Source organism: Hippopotamus amphibius, chromosome 1, assembly GCF_030028045.1.
Source record: "Hippopotamus amphibius kiboko isolate mHipAmp2 chromosome 1, mHipAmp2.hap2, whole genome shotgun sequence".
NCBI classification, from domain to species: Eukaryota; Metazoa; Chordata; class Mammalia; order Artiodactyla; family Hippopotamidae; genus Hippopotamus; species Hippopotamus amphibius.
Window position 1 is genome coordinate 7,671,573 of NC_080186.1, and position 25,308 is coordinate 7,696,880.

A 25,308-nucleotide genomic window follows, 5' to 3' on the forward strand; every position below is an offset into this window, starting at 1 on the left:
TCACACCCCTGCTCCCAGGTTCGGAGCAGAGAACCCTCTCTGTATTGCCAAGATTTCAGAAGTTCTACGTAGTGTTTCAAAATGCCCACCATGTAGAATCTGAAATTCTTGGAAATACTGGGGTATTGGCTAATATATTTCATCAGTACAGATAAGCATATGGAATTTACATCTGAAGAAAATGGGTAACATGAGATCATTTACAGAATCCTGTATTTACAGATTAGACCAGTGGTTCCCAAACTTGTCCACACATTGGAATCACCTGGGGGGCTTCAGACCTCTCAGGACTGAGTCCCACCCCTAGAGATTGTGATTTAATTGGCCAGCGGTGTGGCCTGGGCCATCATTGAGATCCCCAGGTGACCCTTGTGTGCAGGAAGGTTCAGGAACCACTGGGTTGGAGGACCGGTCTTTCCCTGCACATCAGCGGTGATGAGGACCCATGATGAGCGAGGCTTTCCCCACATTGCCCTTCCCACATTGTTACCATGCTCTGCATGCTGCAGATGCGAGAGAGGAAGGAAGGTGTTTTAATGGTTTCATGAGCACATTTACTCTGCATGAGACCTGTTTCCTCATCATTGGATAGTTTGTTGAGAGGGAGAGAGATGCTGACTCTCAGTTTTCCTTGTTCTCTGAAGTTAGAGGTACTAATATAGTTGCCGGGGAAGTTTCTCTGGGTCTTCCGCACTGAAATCTATCCCCTGACTCTTGCTGCCTTTCGCAAGTGTGTCCTTGAAGACTGACATCAGAGAAGCTTATACCTTTGCTGAGTAGATGTGAACCAAATTTTAACATTTTCCAAAAACTTTTCAAAGTTCCAGCCACCAAGTTAAATACCATGAGCAAAACCAGCCTTGGCCAGAGCATGAGCAAGTATGACCTTCTGGTTTGGTTTGAGATCAGTGAGCTGGAGCCTACAGGAGAGTAAGTCCACCTTTCTAAGTTTTTAACTACGATATCTTTTCCAAAATTAGAGAATGTAACTTTGAGTCTCTCTTGTCTTCAGGTTCACAAAGCATTGTCACATTCCAGTTTTGAACTGAATTTTGGGGGTCTTTATATTATTCTTTGAATCAGATGTTTGTCAGGGAACTACCCAGTATAATAATTTACCTCCTTGTTAGCAACAGCAAGACCATGGAGACAGGCACTTTGTTATGCAGGAAGACAACCTACCTAGTGGGTTTTATCAGCAGCAAAGCAGGGGGAGTCAGAATCATATTGCACATAATAGGGCTGAAGACTTTATCACTATCTCAGGGGATTAGGGCACAGAATGTTTCCATAGACCAAGGTTTCTCAACCGTTCACTGTTTGGGACCAGATGATTCTCTGTTGTTGGGGGCTGTCCTGTACATTGTAGGTATTAGCTGCATCCCTGACCTCTACCCATAAGATGCCAGTAGCACCTCCCTCCTGACATTGCCAGATGTCCCCTAGGGGACAAAATTACCCCCAGTTGAGGACCATTGGTCCAAATCAAAATGATCAGCATCAGCTTACTCTTTCTGTAGGAGCCGTGTTAGACTAAGCAGTGACTGTAATTACTGTTTATAATTGTCTCAGAACTGCTTTTGAAAAACACAAAAGAAAATGGTTTCTACTGAGTTAATTGCTTTCTGATTCTTAAAAAAATGATTTAGAATCTGAAATTACCTCTCTCATCTCCTGACACTTGCCATTGCAGAGATATGGTATTTGTGGAATATCTGTTAGTCAAGGAGCTGGGATGGAGCCAAAGATGTTACTACCCTTCCAACACTTCAGTCTAGTCAGGATGATGAGACGTATACATTTGGAAAGGTTTACTAAATGCAAGTGACTGTCTGATTAAATGCCCACCCCAGATGGTGAGGAAGACTTGAGATCGGAGTTTAGAAAAACAAAACCACTGAGGACTAGAGCAACCTCACCCAAGCATTCTGTCTAACTTCTTTCTCTTGCATTTCTGTTCTTATAGGTATATCCCAGCTGTGGTTGACCATACAGCAGGCTTGCCCTGCCAGGGGACCTTTTTGCTTCACCAGGTACTAATGAAGGAGCAAAAGAGAGCTTAGAAGGGAACACCCAAAAAGTTAGAATAAGAAACATAACTCTGTTTCTCTGCTTTTTTTAAATCTCCATTTCAAGGGGATTTGGAGGTTGGGGGACATTGCCCCGTCCTTTTTTTTTTTTTTTTCTTAATGTTTCTCAAACCTTGGCGCATATATATATAGATAGATAGATATAGATATATATCCTTGCTCTGTGTGTAAATATATTTTAAAAGAGCTATTTTGAAAGAGTTTGTTTCATTCAGTTACTATAGAATTTGTGCAGCTCCCATGTCATTTTATATAATTTTCATTTTGTGATGTTTGGAAACTCTGCTTTCACAGCCAGAAGTTCTTAGTGGGGGTAGAAGATGAAGGTTTCAGTGGACTAAAAAGCTCACCATGAAATGTAGGTCCCCCTTTGGCAGATCAGAAGTAGATTTAGTCAGTGCTCAAAAGTGCTTACGGACCCATGTGGGCACACTCTGGGACTTTCAATCTGGCCATCCGTTCTTAAAGCCATACCAGATCCTGGCTCTTCCTCGGTCCCTGACCTGTGTCCATTTGTTCAGAGTAACGAGGAAGTGAGGGATTGTCGCAGCTAAATAGCTGCCCTGCTCCATTACCTAGGGCATCCAGCGAAGGATCACAGTTACCATCATCCACGAGAAGGGGAGCGAACTCCACTGGAAGGATGTTCGGGAGCTGGTGGTAGGTGAGTACGTTCCAGCAGCTGAGGATGGAGCCAGGCTTCTTAGAGACGTGCTTGCTCCCCCTTTGAAGCACAGAGAGTGTGCCGAAGACTGTGCTGGGGAACGTGGCTATCAGAAGAGAGGCCTTGAGTTCGAAACTACTCTTGTTTCCCAGCTCCCTTCGTAGGTTATTCAACCTGCCATTGTTTTTCTCAGTGGCTGTGGGAGTGGTTCTGAGCCAGAGGCTGTGAGAGGGCCTGAGAGAAGTCTCTGCGCCTATGAGCTTGGGGTCTGGTGAGGAGACAGTGTGTGTATGTGCACAGGACAGCTCGATGAGCGAGTACTGAGGGAGAACAGCTGAAAGACCTGTACTGAGAGAGCTGATGACAGAGAAGACCTAGGAGGACTGGGTTAGCCTGTGGGAGATGATCTGAGTAGAGCTGAGAGAGATTAGAGGGTTCAGTTTGTTTTTTACAAGCATTTGGAGTTAGAGAGTCGGGAAGGTCTAACGTGCAAATGGCTAGAAACCTGTGGCCGGAGTGGGGAGACTGAACTACGGCACTGCCAAACAGCATAAGCTGCAGAATGAGAGTCTAAAGCAGGGGGTCTAAACCTGGTTTTGCCTTGGGCCCTTCGGCAGTGGTGAAGTCTCGGGATTATGTTTTTAAATGTAGAAAATAAAGTACTTAGGATTACAAAGGGAACTAAATATCGAAATACAATTGTTAAAATACTAAACGAAATTGTAACATAAGCTCTTCATTGATGGGTTAAATAAGCAGCAGGCCTAATTTCTCTCATTTCAAAGTGGTGCTGAATGTCAAGATACTTTACATTCTGTGATATGAAAATATCTATGGTTTCTGCTGGGGACAGAGGTCCGGGTACTGCTGATTCTCCTTTGGTTTGTGCCCTCCCCTCATAATTGAAAGAAAAGCCAGATTTTAGTTAGAGGTTCCTGAAAATAAAGTTATGATTTTTCCCCATCCAATTCAGACCTCCTGAATTCTGTTCATAAACCCCTTGGGTATCTGTGGATCAGATTAAGAAGCCCTGGAAGGAAGATTAGACTCTGTCCTATCTGGGTGGTGCTTTTCAAAATTAATTTTTATATAAAACAAGAGAGAGACTTTCTGACCAGAAAGGGTGGGGTGAAGAGGCAGCAGTTACTAAGGCTTCTCTCTAACCCTATAGCTTATTATTTTCTTTTTAACAAACATGAAATGTGGCTGGTGCTTTTCTGAATGCTCTAAAAATAGTAGTTTATTTAATATAACATAACGAACATATAATATGATCGTAACACTCTTAGAAAACTTGTTATTCCCACTTCACAGGTGAGGAAAGTGAGGCTCAGAGGTTGAGCATATGCCCAGGTCACACAGATAGTTAGTGCTGGAGCTGAGATTTGAACCCAGGCAGTCGTGCTCCTGCAGAGACTGTCTTCTTAACCTCTATGCAATGCTGCATCCCCTAGTGTTAGTATTTGAAAACAGCATTGTAAGATTTTGAACAAGAAAGTGACGTAATGAAGGCAGTGGCTTAAGAAGTTTATAGAAGGTGAGTGTGGGATGGATTGGAAAGGGGGAGACGTGAGAGCAGCTGGGAGGCCAGTTAAATGGCTGTTGTCATATCTCCGATTGGAAGGGGATGACCCTTGTGAGTAGGGCAGTGATGTTGGAAATAAAAGTTGAGACGAATATGAGCAACTTTTTGAACAAAGTTTTCACCATTGACTAAATGCGGGATGTAAAGGGGAGACAGAATATGGAGAAGAAAGGAAGACTGAGTGTACAGTATTTGACTGTAGAATTACAGCTGACCAGATGACCCTTCCAGCGCCTGAAATTACACAGAGATTTGACAGTCTCTTTTTGGCCTAATGAATTACTGTTTTGTTTTTAAACATACCCGTGTTCTGGTTTCTTCTTTCTCTCAGGCCGGATTCGGAATAAGGCTGAGGTGGATGAAGCTGCAGTTGATGCCATCCTCTCCCTCAACATCATCTCTGCCAAGTACCTGAAGTCTTCCCACAACTCTAGCAGGTGGGGCACCAGGGAGTGTGGTGAATCAGCCTTGGGAGTTGATCGGTTCAGTGTTAGATTCCTGGTTCATTAGTGACTCCCCGCTTCTCACTTCAAAATTCCTTGTTCCCTCCCCTGCCCATCCTGCTCTTCAAAAAGAAATACATAAATCATTGGAGATGCTGGTATGTGTTGTTACCCCCGGAGAATGGAAACGTTCTATCCCCTGGGGAGTTTGAGTAGATGCAACACAGTGATGGAGAAAAAGCAGAAATAGAAAACTCAGCACATGCCATCCATGGGTTTAAAAGTACAGATTAATATGGCCAAGACTAAATGTAAATGTTTTCCTATGAAACATGACTGTGAAGAAAGACCTCCTGGCCTTGGATGTCATGGAAACATGCCCTCCAAGGTATAGGGAACCCTCTTGTGTTCATCTTTGCTGCTGCCAGTATCGGCTCAAGGAGTCTCAGTATTTGCTTTTCATTTTCATTTATGCATAAAGTCAGTAAATTGTTGTAAACTCTTCTGACCAAGATTGGCTGCTATAAATGAATGAATTTTATTTTTGATTTGAAATTAGTTTCCCTTAGAGTTCCATTTTATAACGAAGTTATAACAGAATGCATAAAGTACGTAGTGGTTCTACTTTCCCGTGTCAGACTGGAAATAAATCTGCCGGGGTGCTTTTACCTCCTTGGGAAAGGAGTCCCATCATTGTGCATGGAGACTCCATTTCTATATGTAGTGAGGGCTGGGAGGCTGTGTTCTAATGTGGGCTCAGAACTCAACCTTTGAATTACAGGATTTCTCTGTGGTCTGCTCCTAAAAAAGGTGCTCGCGAAGGTGCTCACCTGTGTTGGCAAGAGGGAGAGGAAAAATAAGACAATAGGCAGAAGTAGAATTAAAAGTTTGGGCCAGGATTAGTATCTTTACATTGTTTCCTTGTGTTATTGTTTTGCATGGGAATGAGGAAAAGGAAACAAATGTCTGTTTGCTTTTTGCCTGTCAGAGGAGCTGGCAGGGGCTGTGGACAGAAAGGGAAGGGTGGGTGAGAGGGTGTGTAGGTATGTGCAGGGGAAGTGGCAGAGATACAGAAGGCTGCTTTGGCCCCTCTTGGCCTATTCCTGGGCAAAATCGTGAACAATACCATTTCTCTGAAGTTAGCATTCAAGCCATATGGTGCTCTCTCTTCTGCCAGACATTTACACCAAGTATTCAGCTGGCATTCACCACGTTTTCCTTGCAACTATGAGAACTATATCTTAAACTTTCCTTTGGTACTTAGCAAAACAGAGAAAGATGGTGTTTGGTTCAAGAGCTGGTTAGGCTAAACTTGCGTACATTAGAGTAACTTTCAGAAGTCCTTTGATTCCTGCCCAGCAGCAGGTCAGATGCTGTAGAAGATGAATTTGGCTTTGTTAGAAGCAGCTTATCTTTCCCAATAGAAACCTAGAGTTAATCAAAAAAGTTTCTAAAGTCAAGAATAATAAAAAGATACAGACTTTAAACACTTGCACATTAATTTGTCAAGCTCTTTAATTGTAGGCTCATTTATTAGACTTCTGACTGTCTTTCTTGTAAAGCCATACCCATATTTCATCATCTATGACTTTCAATTTGGTGGAAGTAGAAACCTACGAAGAAAATCTACGTGTAAAATGCCTTAAGCTTTTTATCATCAAAATTTTATTTCCCCTCTTTCTTTTACATTGATCTCACCCAAACTTAATTTAACAGCTGTTTTTTAAACAACTCACCATTATCGAGTCTTCTAAAAACGTTCAATTTAGTTTTTACACTAAACAAAAATTCTTTTTGCCCTCATTTTCAGTGATTTATCTAATATTTAATAAAATCAGATAATTATAACAAATACAGCTGCATAAACAGGTTTGGAACCAAATACTGCTGACACTTGAGAAGCACAAAACTCAGCTCTTTGGAGTAAATTGTCTGGGCATATGAGTTACCTCTTTATTTTAGAATAATGTTGAATGAGAAATGGACGTCAGTCTACATCATAGGAATGTGGAGAGCATAAGTTCATATGGTAAGTGGCTTAAATGGAGTTTGATTAAGAGGGCTTCTGTTCTTTTTGCCTAAGCTTTAATGTTTGAAGGTAAACTTTCAGAACTCAGTTGGGTGTATTACATATGTGACTAGAGGGCTCTTGGGATATATTGATAGTGAGTGCAGCTGACAAGGGCCTTTACTTCTTGTCTTCACGGTCCTGCATTCTGTTACCTTACTGATGTGGTTTTCCCCTAACTCCACAGCACCTTCCCACCATTTCCAATACTAAGTCACCTCCTAAAGGGATGTTAATAGATGTGGTCTCCACATTCCCTTCTATGCCCAGTGTTTCCTTAACTGAACATCCCAGGAGAGGGACCATGTCATTGTAAGCCCTTTATCAAACTGTGTCCCATGGAATTCTCTGTTAATTGTCCACTTGAATTCATTTTGCTTATCAGCAAATTTGTTTTTTGTATATATTTTTTCTCTTCTCTCTCCCCCTCTTTTTTCCTTTTTTGTTTTGTTTTTTTTTTTGTTTTTCCTTTTGCTGCACTAACAAAAGCTTTTTCTGTTTTTGCAGGCTCTTTCTTGATAAGGATATTCCTAGGTATTTTCTGTTTGCTTTTTGCACATAAAGATTCTAGTTTATCAGAATGCTTTATGTCATATGTTGCTTTGATTGCTGTTTTAATTTAGTAGTTTTCCCCCACGTAAACTTGCACCAGCCTAGGATAGAGCAAGACCTTATTCTGCACCCTTGTGCCCTGGGGTTTTCTGATGCATGTATAGTTTCACATGTAGGTTCTTAAGTAATTTGTAGAGTTCTTAATTATTTTCTCATTCCATTTAGTAAACTTGCCCATTTTATTCTTATGCCCCTTCAAGTTTTCCTCTTCCACATTACAAAGTAGAATGTTACTCCCATTTCATACAAAATCTCAGCCTTGCATAATTGTTCACTTTTTTTCTTTGTTTTGTCCTGTGTAGTAGTAGAGACTAATTTAGTTATTCGGGTAGCTGAGTCTGTGAGAAATATTTCATTTATTTTTAAACATTTCTCTTTCTTCTGTCAGGACTACTTGTCTCACCTATTTATTTTCTGCTTTTGGAATAGAAAAAATTCCTGGTTTAGTAGTAAATGAAAATTTCCCCCATCTCTCTCTTCATCTGATTTAGGGAAGAAAACTTGAAGGAAGTGATACATGACAGTATAGCCTAAATGTTTTTTTTAACACATACACACATGCGCACACCCCCACACATACACGCGCGCACATCCCCCCACATACACGTGCACCAACACCCACACAGACATGCGCACACACACCCCCACATACACGCATGCGCGCACCCCCACACATACACGCACACCCCCCCCACAGATACACGTGCGCACACATACACACGTACACACACCCACACATACACGTGCACACACCCCCACACATACACGTGTACACACCCACACATACACGTGCACACCCCCCAAGCACACACGCACACCCACACCCACACATACAGGCGCACCCACACCCACACATACACACCCACACCCACAGATACACACACACACACACACGTACATATGCACACACATACATGCACACCCACACATACACACGCGTATACACCCACACATACAACGCGTGCACGCACAAATACACACACATGCACGCACATATCCACACACACACTGCCGTTTCCTGAACATCTTGAGAAATCCATTTGGGATCATTTCCTGACCACCTAGAGCCCTACAGGACAGCGTGTCTCAGGACTCAGCCCTGTTTGTAACTTTACATCCTGGTGCTAGCTGGGCACCACTGACATTTCTCGCCACTCTTGGTTTTATTCCTTACAGCCACCACTCGAGAATTGCCACCCTTGGGGTGTATTTCAAAAGCATGTGCTGCAGTAACTCCCAAGCACCAAACAAAGCAACAAAAAAAACCTTTTCCCCCATCCCAATACAGGGAGATTTTAGTGATATCAAAATGTTTCTGTTCGCCAAGTTTCTACCAGTGAAATTTCCTCTTTAGGTTAAATGAAAACCAGAAAACAGAAATGTGAAGAGGTTTTCTCACACAAATTCAGAATGTTTGCCTCAGTTGAAAGGGAATCATGAACCCTAAATATTGGTACCGGGAGGCACTTAGGTTCTGGTTCGGAACTTGAGGAGTCACAGGTTGCAGGCAGCAGCGATAGGAGCCGCTGTCACATGTGTGCAGAGTAACACATGCCCTCGCCCTGAGGAGGGGCTTCATTTCCCTTCAGCACAGGTGTATCCAGACCTGCAGTGCAGCAGGTAAGCCCCACTCCAGGTACCTCGACAAACCCTGGGACACAACAAAAGAGCAGTTTCGGGACAGAAGCCTTCAGGTGGCTTCTGCTGAAGTAATGGAGTCACCACCCAATATTAGAATTGGTCTTAAACCAAATGAAAATTTAGATTTGATCAAAATAGGGCTTTGTGGGTGCATAAAGGGTTCTCTGCTGGCCAGTGAGCCCAAGAGCTGGGGAAGGGCTTCTGTCGTCCTTTGTTGTGGTTGCTGTTGGGGTCCCTTGGTTGCTTTGTCCGTCTTTGTCTTGTTAGTTGTCTATATTCCTTTGGTGTCTTTGTAGAGAATTTTCCCATACACAGTGCCTCAAAAGCCAGATGTTTGAGAGAGTGTCACATACAGCCAATGCCCCTTGAACAGCATGGGCTTGAACTGTGTAGGTCCACTTACATGTGGATTTTTTTCAATAGTAAGTACGACAGTACTGCGTGATCTGCGGTTGGCTGAATCTGCGGAGGCGGAACCTTGGGTACAGAGGGCAGACTGTAAGTTACGCTTAGATTTTTAACTGCGTGGAGGGCCAGCTCCCTGACCCCTGCTGTTCAAAGGTCAGCTACTTCAAGAAGACTTAGGTCTGGAAGCAGCTAGAAGATAAATAATCAGGCTTCAAACATTGGCACTCAGAGGATGAGGTGTGGCTATGAGAGTATCGTTTCCCTGATTATTTCTGGAGAAAGAAGCATGGAGCTGTGTGTAGACAGAAGATATGCCAGCTATTTGTCACAGGACATCTAGAAAAGACAGCTGCAGTGAGGTTTCCATTTGGGAAGGAGTGAGTAGGAATGCACTAGGCAGGGAAGAAGGTGTGCAAAACTAGTTGAATCGGGTGGGGTGTAGTACACGTGCAGAGAGCTACTGGTGATGGAAAGCCCACTCGTTAGGGGTGGACGAAATATCGTCCCTGACAATTCCAACAGGGATCTGAGAAGGGACACGGGGGTTAAATTGGGAGTTGATCTGTGACACTGCTGTTGAACTCAAGGACGGTGCTTCAGGTGAGACTTACTGAACTGGAAGGTTTATTTATTTATTTTTCTGAAGGTTTGTTTTACTATTTATTTTTGGTTGTGTTGGGTCCTCATTGCTGCACACAGACTTTCTCTAGTTGTGGCGAGTGGGGGCTACTCTTCGTTGCGTTGCACGGGCTTCTCATTGTGGTAGCTTCTCTTGTCGGGGACCACAGGCTTTAGGCATGTGGCCTTCAGTAGTTGCGGCACACGGGCTCAGTAGTTGTGGCATGCAGGCTCAGTAGTTGTGGCGCTCAGGCTTAGTTGCTCCACGGCATGTGGGATCTTCCCAACCCAAGGCCGGAACCCACGTGCACCTGCATTGGCAAGCGGATTCTTAACCACTGCGTCACCAGGGAAGCCCAGCTGGAAGGTTTAATGTCAAGTAGGGTCTGTGGTGTTTTACTAGTGGAAGAAAAGAAAGATATTTAAACAACTTAAAAAACCAGTTTATTGGTGTTTATTAAATAATCAAGCTTCTAATTGTTATTTGAATGTAAGATTCTTATATGGGGCTTCCCTGGTGGCACAGTGGTGAAGAATCCACCCACCAATGCAGGGGAAATGGGTCCAAGCCCTGGTCCGGGAAGATCCCACATGCCACGGAGCTACTAAGGCCATGTGCCACAACTACTGAGCCTGTGTTCTAGAGCCTGCAAGCCACAACTGTTGAGCCTGTGTGCCACAACTACTGAAGTCCGCGTGCCTAGAGCCTGTGCTCTGCAACAAGAGAAGCCACCATACAGAGAAGCCTGTGCACCGCAACAGAGTAGCCCCTGCTCACCGCAACTAGAGAAAGCCCGTGCATAGCAACAAAGACCCAACGCAGCCAATAAATAAACTTTTAAAAATAGATTCTTATGTGGATTTTCTTGAAAATGGATAAATAGTAGTTGGCTAGCTCTGGTATTAAAAATTATTCTCTTTTACTGAAATGTCAGCTAATCTCTCACTCTTTTATTTAAAAACAAGGCTCTCTATACTGTTTCTTTCACGAATCCTCCCAGATGTGTTTGTGACTTATTTCCGAGGCTCAGCAGAATGGGATTGATATACAAAGACCACAGCTCACAAGTGACTGAATCTTTGCTTCTGGCCCTCATCATTGACTGACAGAGGAGCTTATTAGTCTTTCTTTCCTGTTTTAGTTTCTGTCAATACTCATTTCTCCTTTTCATCTTAATTCCTTTGATTGATCTCACTGTTATTATGTTTGTAGACAGAGGAGAACCAGGCTTGTCAAAAAAATAAATAAATAAAATAGCAAAGCTAAGTGTTCCTTGACGATGGTGCTGGAGGATGGGAACCAACCTTTCCCTCCTTGGAGATGCAGATTCTGCTCTGCCGTTAGATTTGGATGAGCTGGGAGTGTTGGCCGGTGTAGGATTCTGCAGCATTACTGGTAGTGGCGGTGCCTGGACTACGGTGGCTGCAGCTTTTGGATGACTCCCTCTTGCCTTTTTGACCTTAGGACCTTCTATCGATTCGAGGCCGTGTGGGATAGCTCCCTCCATAACTCCCTCCTTCTGAACCGAGTGACGCCCTACGGGGAAAAGATCTACATGACCTTGTCGGCCTACCTGGAGGTGAGAAGAACCACAGCTTGAATCGCTGTGAACAGCCGGCCCTGAGCAGTGGGCAGGTTACACCAGGAAATGGAGAGGAAAGATTTGACTGATTTTTGTCCTCCTTTCTCCCGGCACATCCTTAAGTTATTTATTTTATTATACTTTGCTAACTGTTTCTGTTATGTTAGATTCTGTTCCTAGTCTCTAGTTAATCAACAAGTCACATAACTTTTATTACAGCTTCAGCTTTAGTAGCCTAATTCCCATTCTTCAAAGAATGTATGATTTTAAGCAAACCATCTCTCGTTTTTATAGTTGTGGACAGAGCCTAGTAGTTACAGCACAGGCCCTGGAACTAGGCTGTCTGAGTTCAAGTCCCTGGGCTGACACTTACTGCCCTCATGTCCTTGGAGAAGTGAATCCATCTCTCTGTGCCTCAGTGTCCTTGTCTCTTAAACGGGGGTCATAATAATAGCATTTGCCTCAGAAAGCTGTTGAGAGGTCACAGAAAAGGATTTAGAACAAACGGTGCTAAGCATTTAACCAGTAATAAATATTAGTTGTTATTACAGAAAAAACTTTGAAAAAATTTTGAGAAAAATAAATATATCTGCAAGCAATACCACCTGACCTGGCATGTATTACCTTCTGATTTGCTGTTGAAATCATTGGTAGAACTGAAATCCTCCACATCCCCTACATCTGGGCCCAGCTTTCCAGATACGGTAGTGCCCAGACTGTGGTCACAGAGGCTCTGTGTGCATTTAATCGGAGCCCACTCCTGTCTGCTTTCAGCTGGATCATTGCATCCAGCCAGCCGTCATCACCAAGGATGTGTGCATGGTCTTCTACTCCCGGGATGCCAAGATCTCACCACCACGCTCGCTGCGCAGCCTCTTCGGCAGCGGCTATTCAAAGTCACCGGACTCGTAAGTTTTTGAGACAAGTTCAGCTTTCAGTTGGTGTGCCCCGTGCAGAATGAGCAGTCTTCTAGCTGCTGTTTCAGGGTTAGTTCACAACCTGTAAACTGTTTTGGTAACTGATTCCGGAGTGCAATGACTTGAATGTTGGCATTTAGTAAAATACTGATAGAAGAGTTCATGAAGGAAGGAAGGAATGTTCCGTTGTGAACACTTCTGAATTTTGCAGGGACCAAATGTTCTATCAAATATCATTATTGTTATTTCTTACATCTTACCATTGGGGTTTTCTTCTTTTTAAGATTTATTCACGTTTAAGATATATGAATATACATCAAGAATAATACAGTGACTACCTGTGCATTGTCACCCAGCTTAAAAATTAAGTATTACTCTTGCAGTAGCTGGTTCAGCCCCTTCTTAGCCACGCTCCCCAGAAACTGAGGTTTATCCACTTCATTCTAGTCAGACCTTATCCCCCTCATCTCTTCTTTCTTGTGGTAAGAAAAGGCAAGATTTTAATTTTCACATTTGTATTATAAGTTTTCTAGTGTATCATTCAGTTTTATTCTTAAGTTCAGAACAGGAAGAGAACAGTGACTGATAAGAAGTGTCTGTAATTGTATTTGAGGGTGGATTGCAGTCCCAGCAGAGGAGACATTGTTTTAAGCAGAGAGAATTGAGATGTTCCTGGTTTTGTTCTGTATGAAATTAAAAATTGTTTGTTTTAATTCAAATAGCAATCGAGTCACTGGAATTTATGAACTGAGTTTATGCAAAATGGCAGACACAGGTAGTCCAGGTAAGCTCTGTGGGTCAGGGAAGTGATAGTTACCTTTGCACTTGACTGGAGTACATTATATCAAAAACCTGCCCGACCTGTGTAGGATAGGTAGACGTTTTTGAAAAGCCAGTTATATTTTACAAGCTGCTTTGGTGGAAGTTGTGGGAGTTACCCTTTTTTGAGCTGCAACACTGTTTGATTTATGCCACGCAATACAGTTAAAAAAGCTGTAGGGAACAAAATGTTACTGGGCTGCGGAATACTATAACAGATTCAAGTGTATTAGAGTGAACTTGGCTTGGAAAACTTCAGAACCATTTCCCTCTCCACCTTAGCCCCGAAGATGACTTGACAGTATAACTTTACAGGTGCTGTCAAACTAGAATTTGAACTTCCTGTGCTCTAGAAAGACAAATTAAGTTGAACTTGTTCTGTGTCCTTTTTAATGTCTCTTTGGACTGCTGTTATTCCTCCAGGTTGGTGGCCTTAAGCAGCACTCTACGTTTCCATGTTTGTAAACTGGAGCATAGACAAAAGTCAGGGTTTTTAAAAACATTTCCTGTAAGTTTGAATCATTTTTAGAACATATGTGGAAAAGAGGCCAAGGCCCACAGGTAATATTGAGATAAAAAAAAGAAGACTTTGAGTGTGAATCCAAGTCCCGATAGCAGCTAATTATAGTGTCTAGATCCTTCAGAAATTGTTAATTAGCGTAAATTCATGTCTCTTATATGTGAAACCAGTATAACATTTTAAGAAATTAATGGAAAATAATGAAGGCTAAATCAGTCTGTCATCTACCATCTTAACTGAGCTACCAAATATGAGGGAAGTGTGTGTAGTCCTTTCCCACTCTTTTCCTGTGAGTATATTATTATATATTTGGAACTATAGGGTACAGACTGTTTAATCTCTGTATTTTCACCTAACATAATTACTAGCAGTTTCTCTAGTTGCATTACCAGCTTCATAATTATCAAAGAATATGTAACTCCACTTTTAAAAGAAGTTCAGGGAGTTGCTTTGGGGCAAAAGGGATAAATTTTTATTAATAACCTAAGTCCATATATCTTCAGACTAAACCGTCTCAGCGTGCCATGTGTTATGAATTATTAATTCATTTTAAGCTCAAATTGGAATTGGATTTTTCTCTGAGAAAAAGAGTTGTTTCCTCTTATCTCAGGCATGCAGAGGAGGAGAAGGAAAATCTTGGATACATCAGTGGCGTATGTGCGGGGAGAAGAGAACTTAGCGGGCTGGCGGCCGCGTGGAGACAGCCTCATCCTCGAACACCAGTGGGAGCTGGAGAAGCTGGAGCTCCTGCATGAGGTACCCCGGGCAGGGCTGCACAGGGGAACTCTGGGGCAGGATTCCCAAAGCATCAGTCTCACACTCACCTGCTGTCTGTGACCCTGGCTTTGCAGTTTTTGATGACGATGGAGGCATAATATTTTGCTTTTTAAGATCTTGATGAGCTTTGTGTTTGCCGAGGCTATAGTGTGGATCTTCTCAGGTGGAGAAAACCCGCCACTTCCTGCTGCTCCGTGAGAGACTTGGTGACAGCATCCCCACGTCCCTGAGTGACTCATTGTCCCCCAGCCTCAGCAGTGGGACCCTCAGCACCTCCACCAGCATCTCCTCTCAGATCTCAACCACCACCTTTGAAAGCGCCATCACACCCAGTGAGAGCAGTGGCTATGACTCCACAGACATTGAAAGCCTGGTGGATCGAGAGAAAGAGCTGGCTACCAAGGTGTGACTCCCTGCCTCTGCTGAGCGTTTCCCCCCATGATGCTCTGTGAGCTGTCTTCCTGTTTTCCCATTTGGTTTTCATCTTCTTTGAGGGCCTCTGTTTCAAGGCCTGTGCTAACACTGTGAATATAAAAATAAATAAGGCTTAATTTCTACCCTTAATAAGCTTATAGGCAAGTGGGTGGCAAGCTTATAATAGAGGTGTGGTCTAGAATGCTGTGGGAGCCAGAGGAGAGGCCTGCCCAGGAGGGCACTTGTGAACTGACCTTGGAAGGACGTGCAGGAGAGGGACAGGAGCTGGAGTTGGAGAGATAGGCCAGGGCCAGATCACAAAGAGTCTGTGTACGGGGCTAAAGTGTCCAGAGTATCCTGGGAGTGACTTGGAAATGTTTCAAACAGGTGTTTGTGTTTTAGAAAGATTTCTCTGGCAGCAATAAAGAGGATGGATTTGTGGTGAAGAGACAGACTAGAAGTGAAAAGAATTCTTTATTTCAGTAATCCAGATGAGAAATGGTAAAGTTTTTCAGCTGTGGTGGGGGTATGAAGAAGAATCATGGGACAGACATTTGGAAGGCAGAATTGGCTTTCCGTGTTGCCTGGGTACAGCAGAAGAGGGCAGAGGGGTGTTGAGGATGACCACCAGGCATGTGGTATCTGGGCACCTGGCTGACAATGGAATATAGAAATAAAAGGGATTTTGTGTTTGTTTTGTTTCAATAATTGAATGGTCATCTAGTTGATTTAGGAATATATGTCCATTCAGAAATCGCTATGCCTTTCAGTACCAGGACCGATTGAGAATGAAATGGGTTGCTGTTGCATTCTTAAGCATTTTAAACTGTGGTGCTTGCAGTAATTCACTTTTGTAGTCTTGAGAATGGCCTTTTATCCACTCATTTCATCATCTTAATTAGGCATGTACCAGGCTTCCCTTACTGTGTACTCAGGTAGTTTCTAGAGCTGTTTGAGCAGCACTTGAGCTCCACTGTGAGTCTTAACCTGTCATTTTCCCTTTCTGCTTTAATCCAGGCCTTTGTTTAACCATTAAAACTTACTCTTCCCTCTCTCTGCCCTAGTGCCTGCAACTTCTCACACACACTTTCAACCGAGAATTCAGCCAGGTGCACGGCAGCATCAGTGACTGCAAGGTGAGCAGCTCTCATCTCCTGTCCTCAGGTTTTGCTGCTTTTAGGTGGCTTGAAATGGGCATAGCATTATATTTGAGGATGTATGACATCTGCTTTTGCGTTTATTTAATTTTTCAGTCAGAATACTGACTCCTGAAGATAAAAGTATTCTGTGTGTCTTATCAAATGGGAAACATTTTGGCTTTTCCCTGAATCCCTTGGAGAAGAGTATTCTGTAGGGGGTGATACGTTATTATATCGTAAGGTACAAGAAGTTCTGAGCTTCTTGGTGGCCTGAAATTTTGCTGCCTTCAACAAAGAGTGAGGAGAACACTTTAAAGACCTTCTGCATCATTCACTCTGTTCTAGTCACCTTCACCTTTTTTGCTGTTCCCTAGGCATTCCAAGCTTTCTGCCTTGGGGTTGTGTACAGTGGCTGTTCGTTTGACCAGTATAATCTTCCAGATATTCCCATGATTGGCTTCCTTTTCTATTTCATTTTTCTGCTCAAACATTGCCTCCTTGGAACGGATTTCCTTGACCACCATATGTAAAGCCAGCAGCTCTCTGAAACTTTTTAACCTGCTTCCATGCTTTATTTTTTGCTGTAGCACTGATCCCTGCCTGACACTTCTTAAAGGGTTTGTCGATTGGTTTATTATCTGCCTTCCCCACTTAGAATGTAAGCTCCAGGAGGGCAGGGCCTCTGCCACATTCTTAGAACAGTGCCTGTTGTTCTAAGTGCTCGGCACATAGAGATGGGGTCACTTAGTTAATGCAGAAGGCTGTAGCAATGTAAAATAGAAACAGATTTTATAAATATAAGAAGCTAGCCTTGCCTCTTTTATAAATGTCTTGATTCCTATTATGATACTTAGACCATAAAATATTTGTAAGAACTGTTTTCTTGAATGACCTGAAACAGAAGAGGATTTATGAACGTGAGGTCACTGGCTGTCAAAGCTTCTTACTGCAGAGGTAGTTTTGTTCCACTGAATCTCACGTGCCATGTTCTGTTTTCTTCCAGTTGTCTGATATCTCTCCAATCGGACGGGATCCCTCTGTGTCCAGTTTTAGCAGTGCTACTCTCACTCCCTCCTCCACCTGCCCATCTCTGGTAGATGCTAGGAGCAACTCTTTGGATCAGAAGTAAGTACACAGATTTCAATGAGAAAAGCTAGTGTAAGAACCAAAGGGAAATGCCAGCCTTCTGCTCATTCGGTGATTCTCACCTGAGGGCAGCACTGGGAAATATGTGGGAGCCTTTTCCGGATGTCACAGTGGCAGGGAAGATGCTACTGACGTCTTTGAATGTCGTACCTTACTAACTGTCTGTATCAGATCACCAACTCCTCTTCCTCATCCCCTTTTGCTTGATCTGTTCTTCTGTTCACACCCCCGATTGTCTCCCTGATCATATCAGACCCAGGAAGCCCCATCCTGGGGAAAATGTTTTGAAACTACTTTGGAAAAAATATTTTAATGACACAACAAAATATATAGGTATGAGTAATAGAGACCAAGTCTAGATTCCCTGAGTCCATCATTAGGATCCCTGCTGTGCAGGGCTCCGTCGTCAGTCTCTTTGCCTGTGTCCGTTCACTGTGCTCACCTGTCACAGCTCATTTGGCTGTCATCCAGCTGTCTCTCTTCCTGTGTCAACACTGACGCAGTGGGCTGGAGAAAATATGACAACCAGGTAATTTAATGGAATTGGGGATGCCATCAACTCCAAGACCTTATTTTTATATGCTGCGAAGAAAGAAAAAGCACTGCCAACTAAAATGTGACATGCCATCCATTACAAGATGCATCCCAATTCGAGAAATGGGAAAGTATGAGAAAAATGGGCTTTTTGGAATTGATGAAATACAATTAATTAGACTAAGCTGCTCCACAAGTTTACAATACAGAGCACAGGAAGTGTTTCTCACACAGCAGTTCCGAGCCATCCGGGTTGGTGGAGCAGCTCTGCTCCCGAGGGTCATTGAGGAACCCAGGTTCTTCCCGTTCGTTGCTCACTCTGCCAGTCCCTCCGGCGGTGGTTCTCAGACTCTAGTGGCATCAGCATCACCTGGGAGGCTTGTGAAAGCCCAGATGGCTGAACCCCATTCAGAGTTTCCAATTCCATATGTCTGGTTGGGGTCTGAGAATGTGAATTTCTAGCAGGTTTCCAGGTGAAGCTGATGCCGCTGATCAGGGACTGCACTCTGAGAACCACTGCCCGAGGCGGTGCCCTTGGTTATGACCTTGGGACTAAATAGAAGCATATAAGGGAATGGCATTTATATTCAATACCCTTCTGTTCAGGGGGCCTCAGGATAGGAGGAGAGACTGAGTGACTCAGTGGTTGTCAGTGATGAGTTTCCTTTGTAACTGCCGAAGGATGGCACCAGGTGAATTTGGAATTGTTTCAGTCGCCAGCTTTGTCTCCTTAGCCAAGCTCTCTGGAACTGATGTTTGCAAGGTCCCTGGTGCTTGGGGAGAGGCATTGTTCCTCCTGGGAGATGTTTGTGCACCGACCTTACTGAAGCTCCTGTTACCCTTTTTTCCCAACCTCTCTCTTTTCAAGGACCCCAGAAGCCAATTCCCGGGCCTCCAGTCCCTGCCCAGAATTTGAACAATTTCAGATTGTCCCACCTGTGGAAACACCCTATTTGGCCCGAGCAGGAAAAAATGAATTTCTCAATCTCGTTCCAGATATTGAAGAAATTAGACCAGGGTGAGTACTATATTGAACAGGGATGCCAGGTATTAAAAGGCAAATTAGCAGGAGGTTACTTCCAGCTCTTCAACACCAGGTCTAATGCAAATGGAATCGGGGTGAAAGAGCTGGGCTGGGTTTCTGCTGCAGGTGTATCACCGCCACCCGGCACAGCATGTGGTCGTGGTGCTTTGTGCTCTTCCGCTGCATCTCTTGGGTGGATTAAGATTCTAGGCCACATAGATCGTTTGCTTGTTTTGTTCACCTGAGGGACTTGGCCTGGGTCTATTTTGATGGCCCTCGGCTCGAGATCACTTTACTTTTGTGACCTTTTGCACTGTCTTTTTCAGCTCAGTGGTCTCGAAGAAGGGGTATCTGCATTTCAAGGAGCCACTTTCCAGCAACTGGGCTAAACATTTTGTCGTGGTCCGTCGCCCTTACGTCTTCATCTATAACAGTGACAAAGACCCGGTGGAGCGCGGCATCATTAATCTGTCCACAGCGCAGGTGGAGTACAGCGAGGACCAGCAGGCCATGGTGAAGGTCAGTCCTGCCCTCTCTTGCTTCTCATTGCTGTGCACAGCCTTCCCTTTTGGGCTCTGAACTCTGTTGTGTGGCATGGAGTCTCTCTTTTGCATTTGCTATCTCTGAACCTTCAGTGTGAAGGGCTGTGCCCTCTGAATGTGGCCAGTGATCCCCATTGTTCAGTATCCATAGTAACTTTCTCATTTTCCTGTGTCTTTCAGACACCGAACACCTTTGCTGTATGCACAAAGCACCGTGGGGTCCTTTTGCAGGCTCTCAATGACAAAGACATGAACGACTGGTTATATGCCTTTAACCCACTCCTTGCTGGCACAATACGGTAAGGAGTTGTTCCTGTGTTTCCTTCCTCTCTTTGGTTTTTGGTTCCAGGGATGTCACCATGAACAGAAAAGGAAGCCTCGTTGCAAACAGGTTTAAAATAGAGAAAGGACAGGAGTGTAAGTGTGGTTGTAAGGTGGCGATGAGGCCTCAGCCTCTCATAAGGTGTCATCTGGTGTCCTGAGTGGCTAAGGAGATTCTGGTCACATTTGCACACAGTGAATCTCCTGCTTTGACTTTTTATTCTTAAGGGGTCTACAGCTGGGGTCCATGGGACCGAGTAAAGGGAAGATTGTGAGAACCTTAATGGTCTCCCAATATTCAGCCGAATGACCCAGCCTCAGATCCTGTGAGGGGCTGTGTCCCGGGATCCCCAGAACGAGGAGGACCACCGGCTAGCCTGTTTGTTCAGGGGCCTAGAGACCTGGGCCCACGGTGCAGAATGGGAGAACGTGCAAGGAGGGGAGCACAGAGGAAGACCTGCGTGGGCTGGAGCCCCGGATCCAGTTCTCCAGTCCTGCCGTCTGTCTGATCCTCTGATCCCTTTGTCGCCCACAGGTCAAAACTTTCCCGCAGATGCCCGAGCCAACCGAAGTTTTAGGTGACTGCCGGGTGCCCTCACTCGCCTTCCGAGAGATAAAGAAAGTGTTACCTCTCATTCCTCTTTGTGGTTCTTGACGGTTACTCTTGTATGTGATCCTGTGGCTTAAGTACTCGTCCCTCCTTGTCCAGCATTTTCTCTAGCACTCCTGGTCCCCATCCCCATTGCTCTGTTCTCTTTTCTTTTTTCTTGTGCTGAGAATCTTGTTAGAAGCATGTGGCCTAACAAAAGGGGGAAAAAACAAACAAACAAAAAAACAAAAACCTAGAGGGGATCCAGTGAATCTCCCAACTATTTTTTGGTGTATTTTGGCTTCCTTTTGTATGATAGGTCCTCATATGACCACCTCTGATGTCTGTACTGCTGTCTTTGCATATCTCTGTCTGCTTTTCAAGACAACATAATACTTTTTTCTTTTCTCTGTGATATAACTTTAATTTTTCTTGGGTGGCTTAGAGACTAAAGGAGGAGACATCTGGTGTTTTTAGAACCTGAGAGGAAAAAACTTACCTTTTCCCCTTCTGTCTCTTTTTGCCGTGACTAATCCCTGCATTTTCCATTCAAGGAAAAGGTGGTAGTGAGCTTAGAGAAGGGACAGGTATATTCTCTGAAATTGGGGCTTATTTAGAATATAGTTGTGTAATTTTCATTTAGTAGAAGAGAATAGAGGGACTTTTCAGCAGGTTTGGGACAGTGGCTGCTGTTGACCTTGTAAGAAGGGAAGAGCCAAGGCTATTGCTGCTGGATTTTGATGGACCATGGGACTTGGGCCGTGACAGCGGGGGTCAGTAGCAAGCTTGTGGTTCCTCACAGTAGGGCTCCTGTAAGCTGCTTCTCTCCACTGGGCAGGAGCCGCCTCTCTCAGAGTCTCGGTTCTGTTCTTGGTGTTAGTAATGAGGTGGTATAGTTTGGAATTAGTGCCATGATGTCATACACAAATATCCCACCAGGAGGGAGTGGTCCACTACCTGGTGATGAGCTCCACGGTCTTTGTCATCATCATAATTATGGTTATGCTGGGTAGTGACCTTGCAATTGTTGTAGCTCCCTTTGATCAAAGAAATTTAGATCTTAAGTGTAAACTTGGATATCTCCTCTGAATCCAGTGGTCATTTTCAGTGATCCTTGTCAAACTGAAAATACTTTCAATGATGCTTATCTCCCTGCGCTCATAAATAAGTGAACATGGCAGGCTTTGCTTTCTGGATCCCACAATTATAACGGACATCCTCGCAGCACCAAAAGCAAAAGGACACCTGGGGGCAGAGAAGAGGGTCCACCCAGACCTTGGCCCCAGGTGTAGTTGTTTGTCTCCTCCTTGGTTATCTCCATCATGCGTGGAAGCACTGCCAGAGGAGAAAGGAGGAGCTGCTGATGTCCTGCCGGTAGCCTCCTTCTGTGACAGAACAGGACCGCCTGCTTCCAGAGCCCATCGTGGAAGATGCTCTTTCTCTTTCAGCTGCAGTAAGTGTCACAGGAGTGACCTGGGAGAGAAGGCCTCCACTTACTTCAGTTGCTTTGCCAGTTGACTTGGGGCTGTTCTGTACCATCCTTTACCACCCTTGCTCACACCTCTGACCATCCCTCAGGCATGCAGGAAAGTATCTGCTCACCCCCACTTTGTGGAGACCGGGGCCCTCAGCCTCAAGGGTGCTGACCCAAGGGTCAGCAAAGGAGAAGGGCCTGTGTACTCTGCAGAATGAGTGCAGGGCCAGCTCGTCAGCGCCCTCACCTCACCTCTGCCTTCCTGGAGGGGGCTCCTCTCCTGGCTTCGTTCAGCATAGCTGCTTTGCAAAGAGGAGGAAAAGGGAGTCACGGAGAGCTTAACAGGAGAAAGACTAGAAATCAAAGGCTGTGACCTTACCTGAAAAATGATCAAGAAAGACTCTATAGTAGATTTTTTAACTTTCTTCCTCTCCTTAAAACATAGGTCACTAACTCTAATGTTACTTGTTTTCTAAGTGGTACTTGAGACTTTAAAGTAGTTAGAGGTTTCTTGTCTAATGGACACCATATGCCCTTCCAGTGTCTACTCAAATCCAGGGTCTGTCCGTGCTTAGAGACAGCGTCCTGGGCTGAAGTTAAATCTAATTTCAGGGAAACGAAGATGAGAGTTGAAGGTTACTTTCAGAATTAAATCATGGTGGCTGCTGCTGTGACGGAGTCTGATGGGAGGACCCATGCCCGTGACAGAAGGGGGCAGGGTCTGAGGGAACGTGAAATCAAGGGGCGCACTGAGAGGACGGTTGTTTTTTCTTCTAACTTAAAACCGGCTGGGAAAGTCTTTGCTTTGGAGTGTCAGGTACTAGAACAGGCCGAGGTGAGAGGGCCTTGTGAGGCAGCGGGGGCACGGCTGGGCTCCCGGCACAGACAGCCCCGCAGGTGTCCCTTTCTCTAGGGGCTGCTCTCTCAGTGGAGGTGGAGCAGTGTCAGGTTTAATGTTCCCTTTCCAGGCAGGTCCATCCTCACCTTGAAGCTCTGAGAGAGAATTTACGGCAGGAATCATTTGTGAGGCTTTCGCGGAAGCCATAGTGGCAGGAAAATGGAAAGAACTCAAACCTTTAAGGAAACCACCTTTTAAGGGTTTTTCTTTTTTGCTTGTTTCCTTTTGTTTTTTGGTGTTTGTTTGTTTGTTTTTTCCTTAAAGCACTCCTATAAACAAGCAAATAATAATAATAAAGCAAGAAAGAACACTCTTACACAAATTCAGGAGAAATGAGTGCGAGAGGAACCATCTTCTCTCCTCCTTTCTCCTGCCAAAGCAAAAGACGGCCTCACAGCTTCCACCAGACCAGTGCTCACACCCTTCTTGTCTCTGTGCCTGCCTGGGGGTCAGTCAGCCCTCAGGCCGCGCTCTGCGGGGTCAGCCAGCCCATGCACACAGCCGCGCGCAGGGAAGGGCTGCCTCTGGCAGCTGGGTGAGCACTTGAATTCCACTATGTTTTAACAATGTGAGGGAAGTTGAGGGAAATGATTTTTCCCAGGTAAGAAACCACTACTTTTTTTCCCTTCAGCTACATAGAACTTATACGGCTACTCATATATTCGATGAGGTTTTTTCAGCTCTTTTAAGATGAAGGAATCAAGTCATTATGGAAGATCTTTTGGTACCTAAAATAAAATGACTTCTCCTGGCACATATATCAAAGCAAAGACTTTGTTGCCTGCTGCTTATTGTCTAATTTACAGGGATATTTAATTTTGTAAGGTATTTGTATATTTATACATCTGTAATTAGTTGCACATTGAACTGGAAAAGCAAGAATGACCTAGTGCGTAGCACCTGTGGGTACGTGGCATTCCCTCGTCTGGGTTCCACTCGGGTCCTCCTGGACAGTGTCAGGGCTCGTTCGTTTCTCGTTTGACTTGGGTCCTTCATTTTACCTTTTGGTTCCCTTTTTAAAATGTGATTGTTAACCTGCTCTTTAAAAAGAAGAGACTAATTTTGCTGCTGCTCTCAGAAGGTTTGCTGAATGTATTTTAAATAGGACTCTCACTCGTGTGCACCGCAGCTGTCCACTGTGGCCAGTGAGGCTTCACCCAAGTGTGTGGCCAGACCATGACTGTGTCGCAGGAACGTACTGATTTGTGCTTCCTTAGTGAGTGGAAATACCAGCTGAGAGATGGTCTGCTGCTGGTGTTCAAAAGGCCATTTATGAAACTCGTGTTTGAGCCCCATGCAATCGTAGGAAAGCCTCCGATCATTTAAAGGAAGAAATCAGAGTTGATGCAGATTTCACGTTAAAAACTCACAGCCAAACGGCTGATGCTCAGATGGAATGTCCAAGCTGAGGGTGGTCTCTTGCCAAACCCTGACTGTCACGTGTTGTTTTCATGTCTTGGAGTTCGTTTTTTTCATGCTGTGTATTCTGGCATCAGTTCACCCGTGGAATCCATCCGCTTTCTCATGAGTCGTCTTAGACTTTGTGGCTCTGAAGTACTTGTCCGGTGAGACTTCAAGTCTCTTGTCACCACCCTTGTGTGCTACCACAAAACTCGTGAAGCATAAGTGGCCTTCTTGAACCAAGACTTTGCAAACTGATCTCTCCCCAGGGAAGGAGTCGAGCACATTAGCAACAATGTACATTATTAATTTCAGATTTTCATTTTCATGTTTTATTATGTAAATATTATCTGATGTTCGGAGCTTGAGTATACAGAATGTAAATATAGTTCTTGTATTTGTACTAATTCTGGTTCTTTTGCTGTATAGCCTTAGATGTGCAATGCAGACATTATCTAACTGTGTATGGTAACCTTGCATCACGGAACTATTAGTGAACGAGGTGAAAATAATAAAGGTACAACCAGTGCATCAGAAGGCTCTTGATGTGCGTTTATTCCTGCACCCTTTGGAAGATATTTACACAGAGCTTTTTCTTGGCTTGCAAAGAGATTACTCTTTTGGGACAGATATCATGATGCTATGACCTATGTGTTCCTTTCTGATAATTCAAAACAGCAGTGATTATGTAACTAATGTGATGCTGTTTCTTTGAAAGTACTTTCCTCCCAATTAGGGAAGCGGCTATTTTAGGTGGAAGATTTGTCTTTTTTTTTTCTCCCAAAGCCTCTCTTCATATACCTACCAATACTTCTGTAGTGTTGTGGGGTGGGTGATGGAGGTGTTGGAATTTTCACTGTGTCAATTTAACAAGTTCCTGTTGTAAGCAGAGCCTGAGCAGGGAGCACTGCCCTGGGCGTCTGGGGGAAATGGAAGCAGGGAGGGGACGCAGCATTCGGGCAGAAAGCCCGGATTCGTTCAGCGCATGTCCGGGTGCCCGCCTGTCCCCAGCGAACAGAACAGGCCCGGTACCTGTGGCCCTCCCATTCCAGTGAGGGAGGACATTTGTTACACAAATTTA

General features: G+C 44.3%; 1 protein-coding gene across 7 annotated transcripts in view; it reads left to right on the plus strand.

Moving 5' to 3' along the window:
* KIF1B (kinesin family member 1B) overlaps positions 1–24,758 on the plus strand; it is a 142,928-nt gene extending 118,170 nt beyond the window's left edge. For all 7 annotated transcript variants that reach the window (XM_057696034.1, XM_057696028.1, XM_057696062.1 and 4 more), the window contains 15 exons: positions 822–930; positions 1,967–2,033; positions 2,670–2,754; positions 4,671–4,776; positions 11,595–11,709; positions 12,487–12,620; positions 13,352–13,413; positions 14,579–14,724; positions 14,909–15,148; positions 16,224–16,295; positions 17,302–17,423; positions 18,847–18,996; positions 19,329–19,521; positions 19,725–19,843; positions 20,401–24,758. In XM_057696034.1, the coding sequence (XP_057552017.1) occupies positions 822–930; positions 1,967–2,033; positions 2,670–2,754; positions 4,671–4,776; positions 11,595–11,709; positions 12,487–12,620; positions 13,352–13,413; positions 14,579–14,724; positions 14,909–15,148; positions 16,224–16,295; positions 17,302–17,423; positions 18,847–18,996; positions 19,329–19,521; positions 19,725–19,843; positions 20,401–20,443 (1,763 nt within the window). In that variant the 3' untranslated portion in view covers positions 20,444–24,758. The remainder of the gene's footprint in view (positions 1–821; positions 931–1,966; positions 2,034–2,669; positions 2,755–4,670; positions 4,777–11,594; positions 11,710–12,486; positions 12,621–13,351; positions 13,414–14,578; positions 14,725–14,908; positions 15,149–16,223; positions 16,296–17,301; positions 17,424–18,846; positions 18,997–19,328; positions 19,522–19,724; positions 19,844–20,400) is intronic.
* The last annotated feature ends 550 nt before the right edge of the window (positions 24,759–25,308 follow it).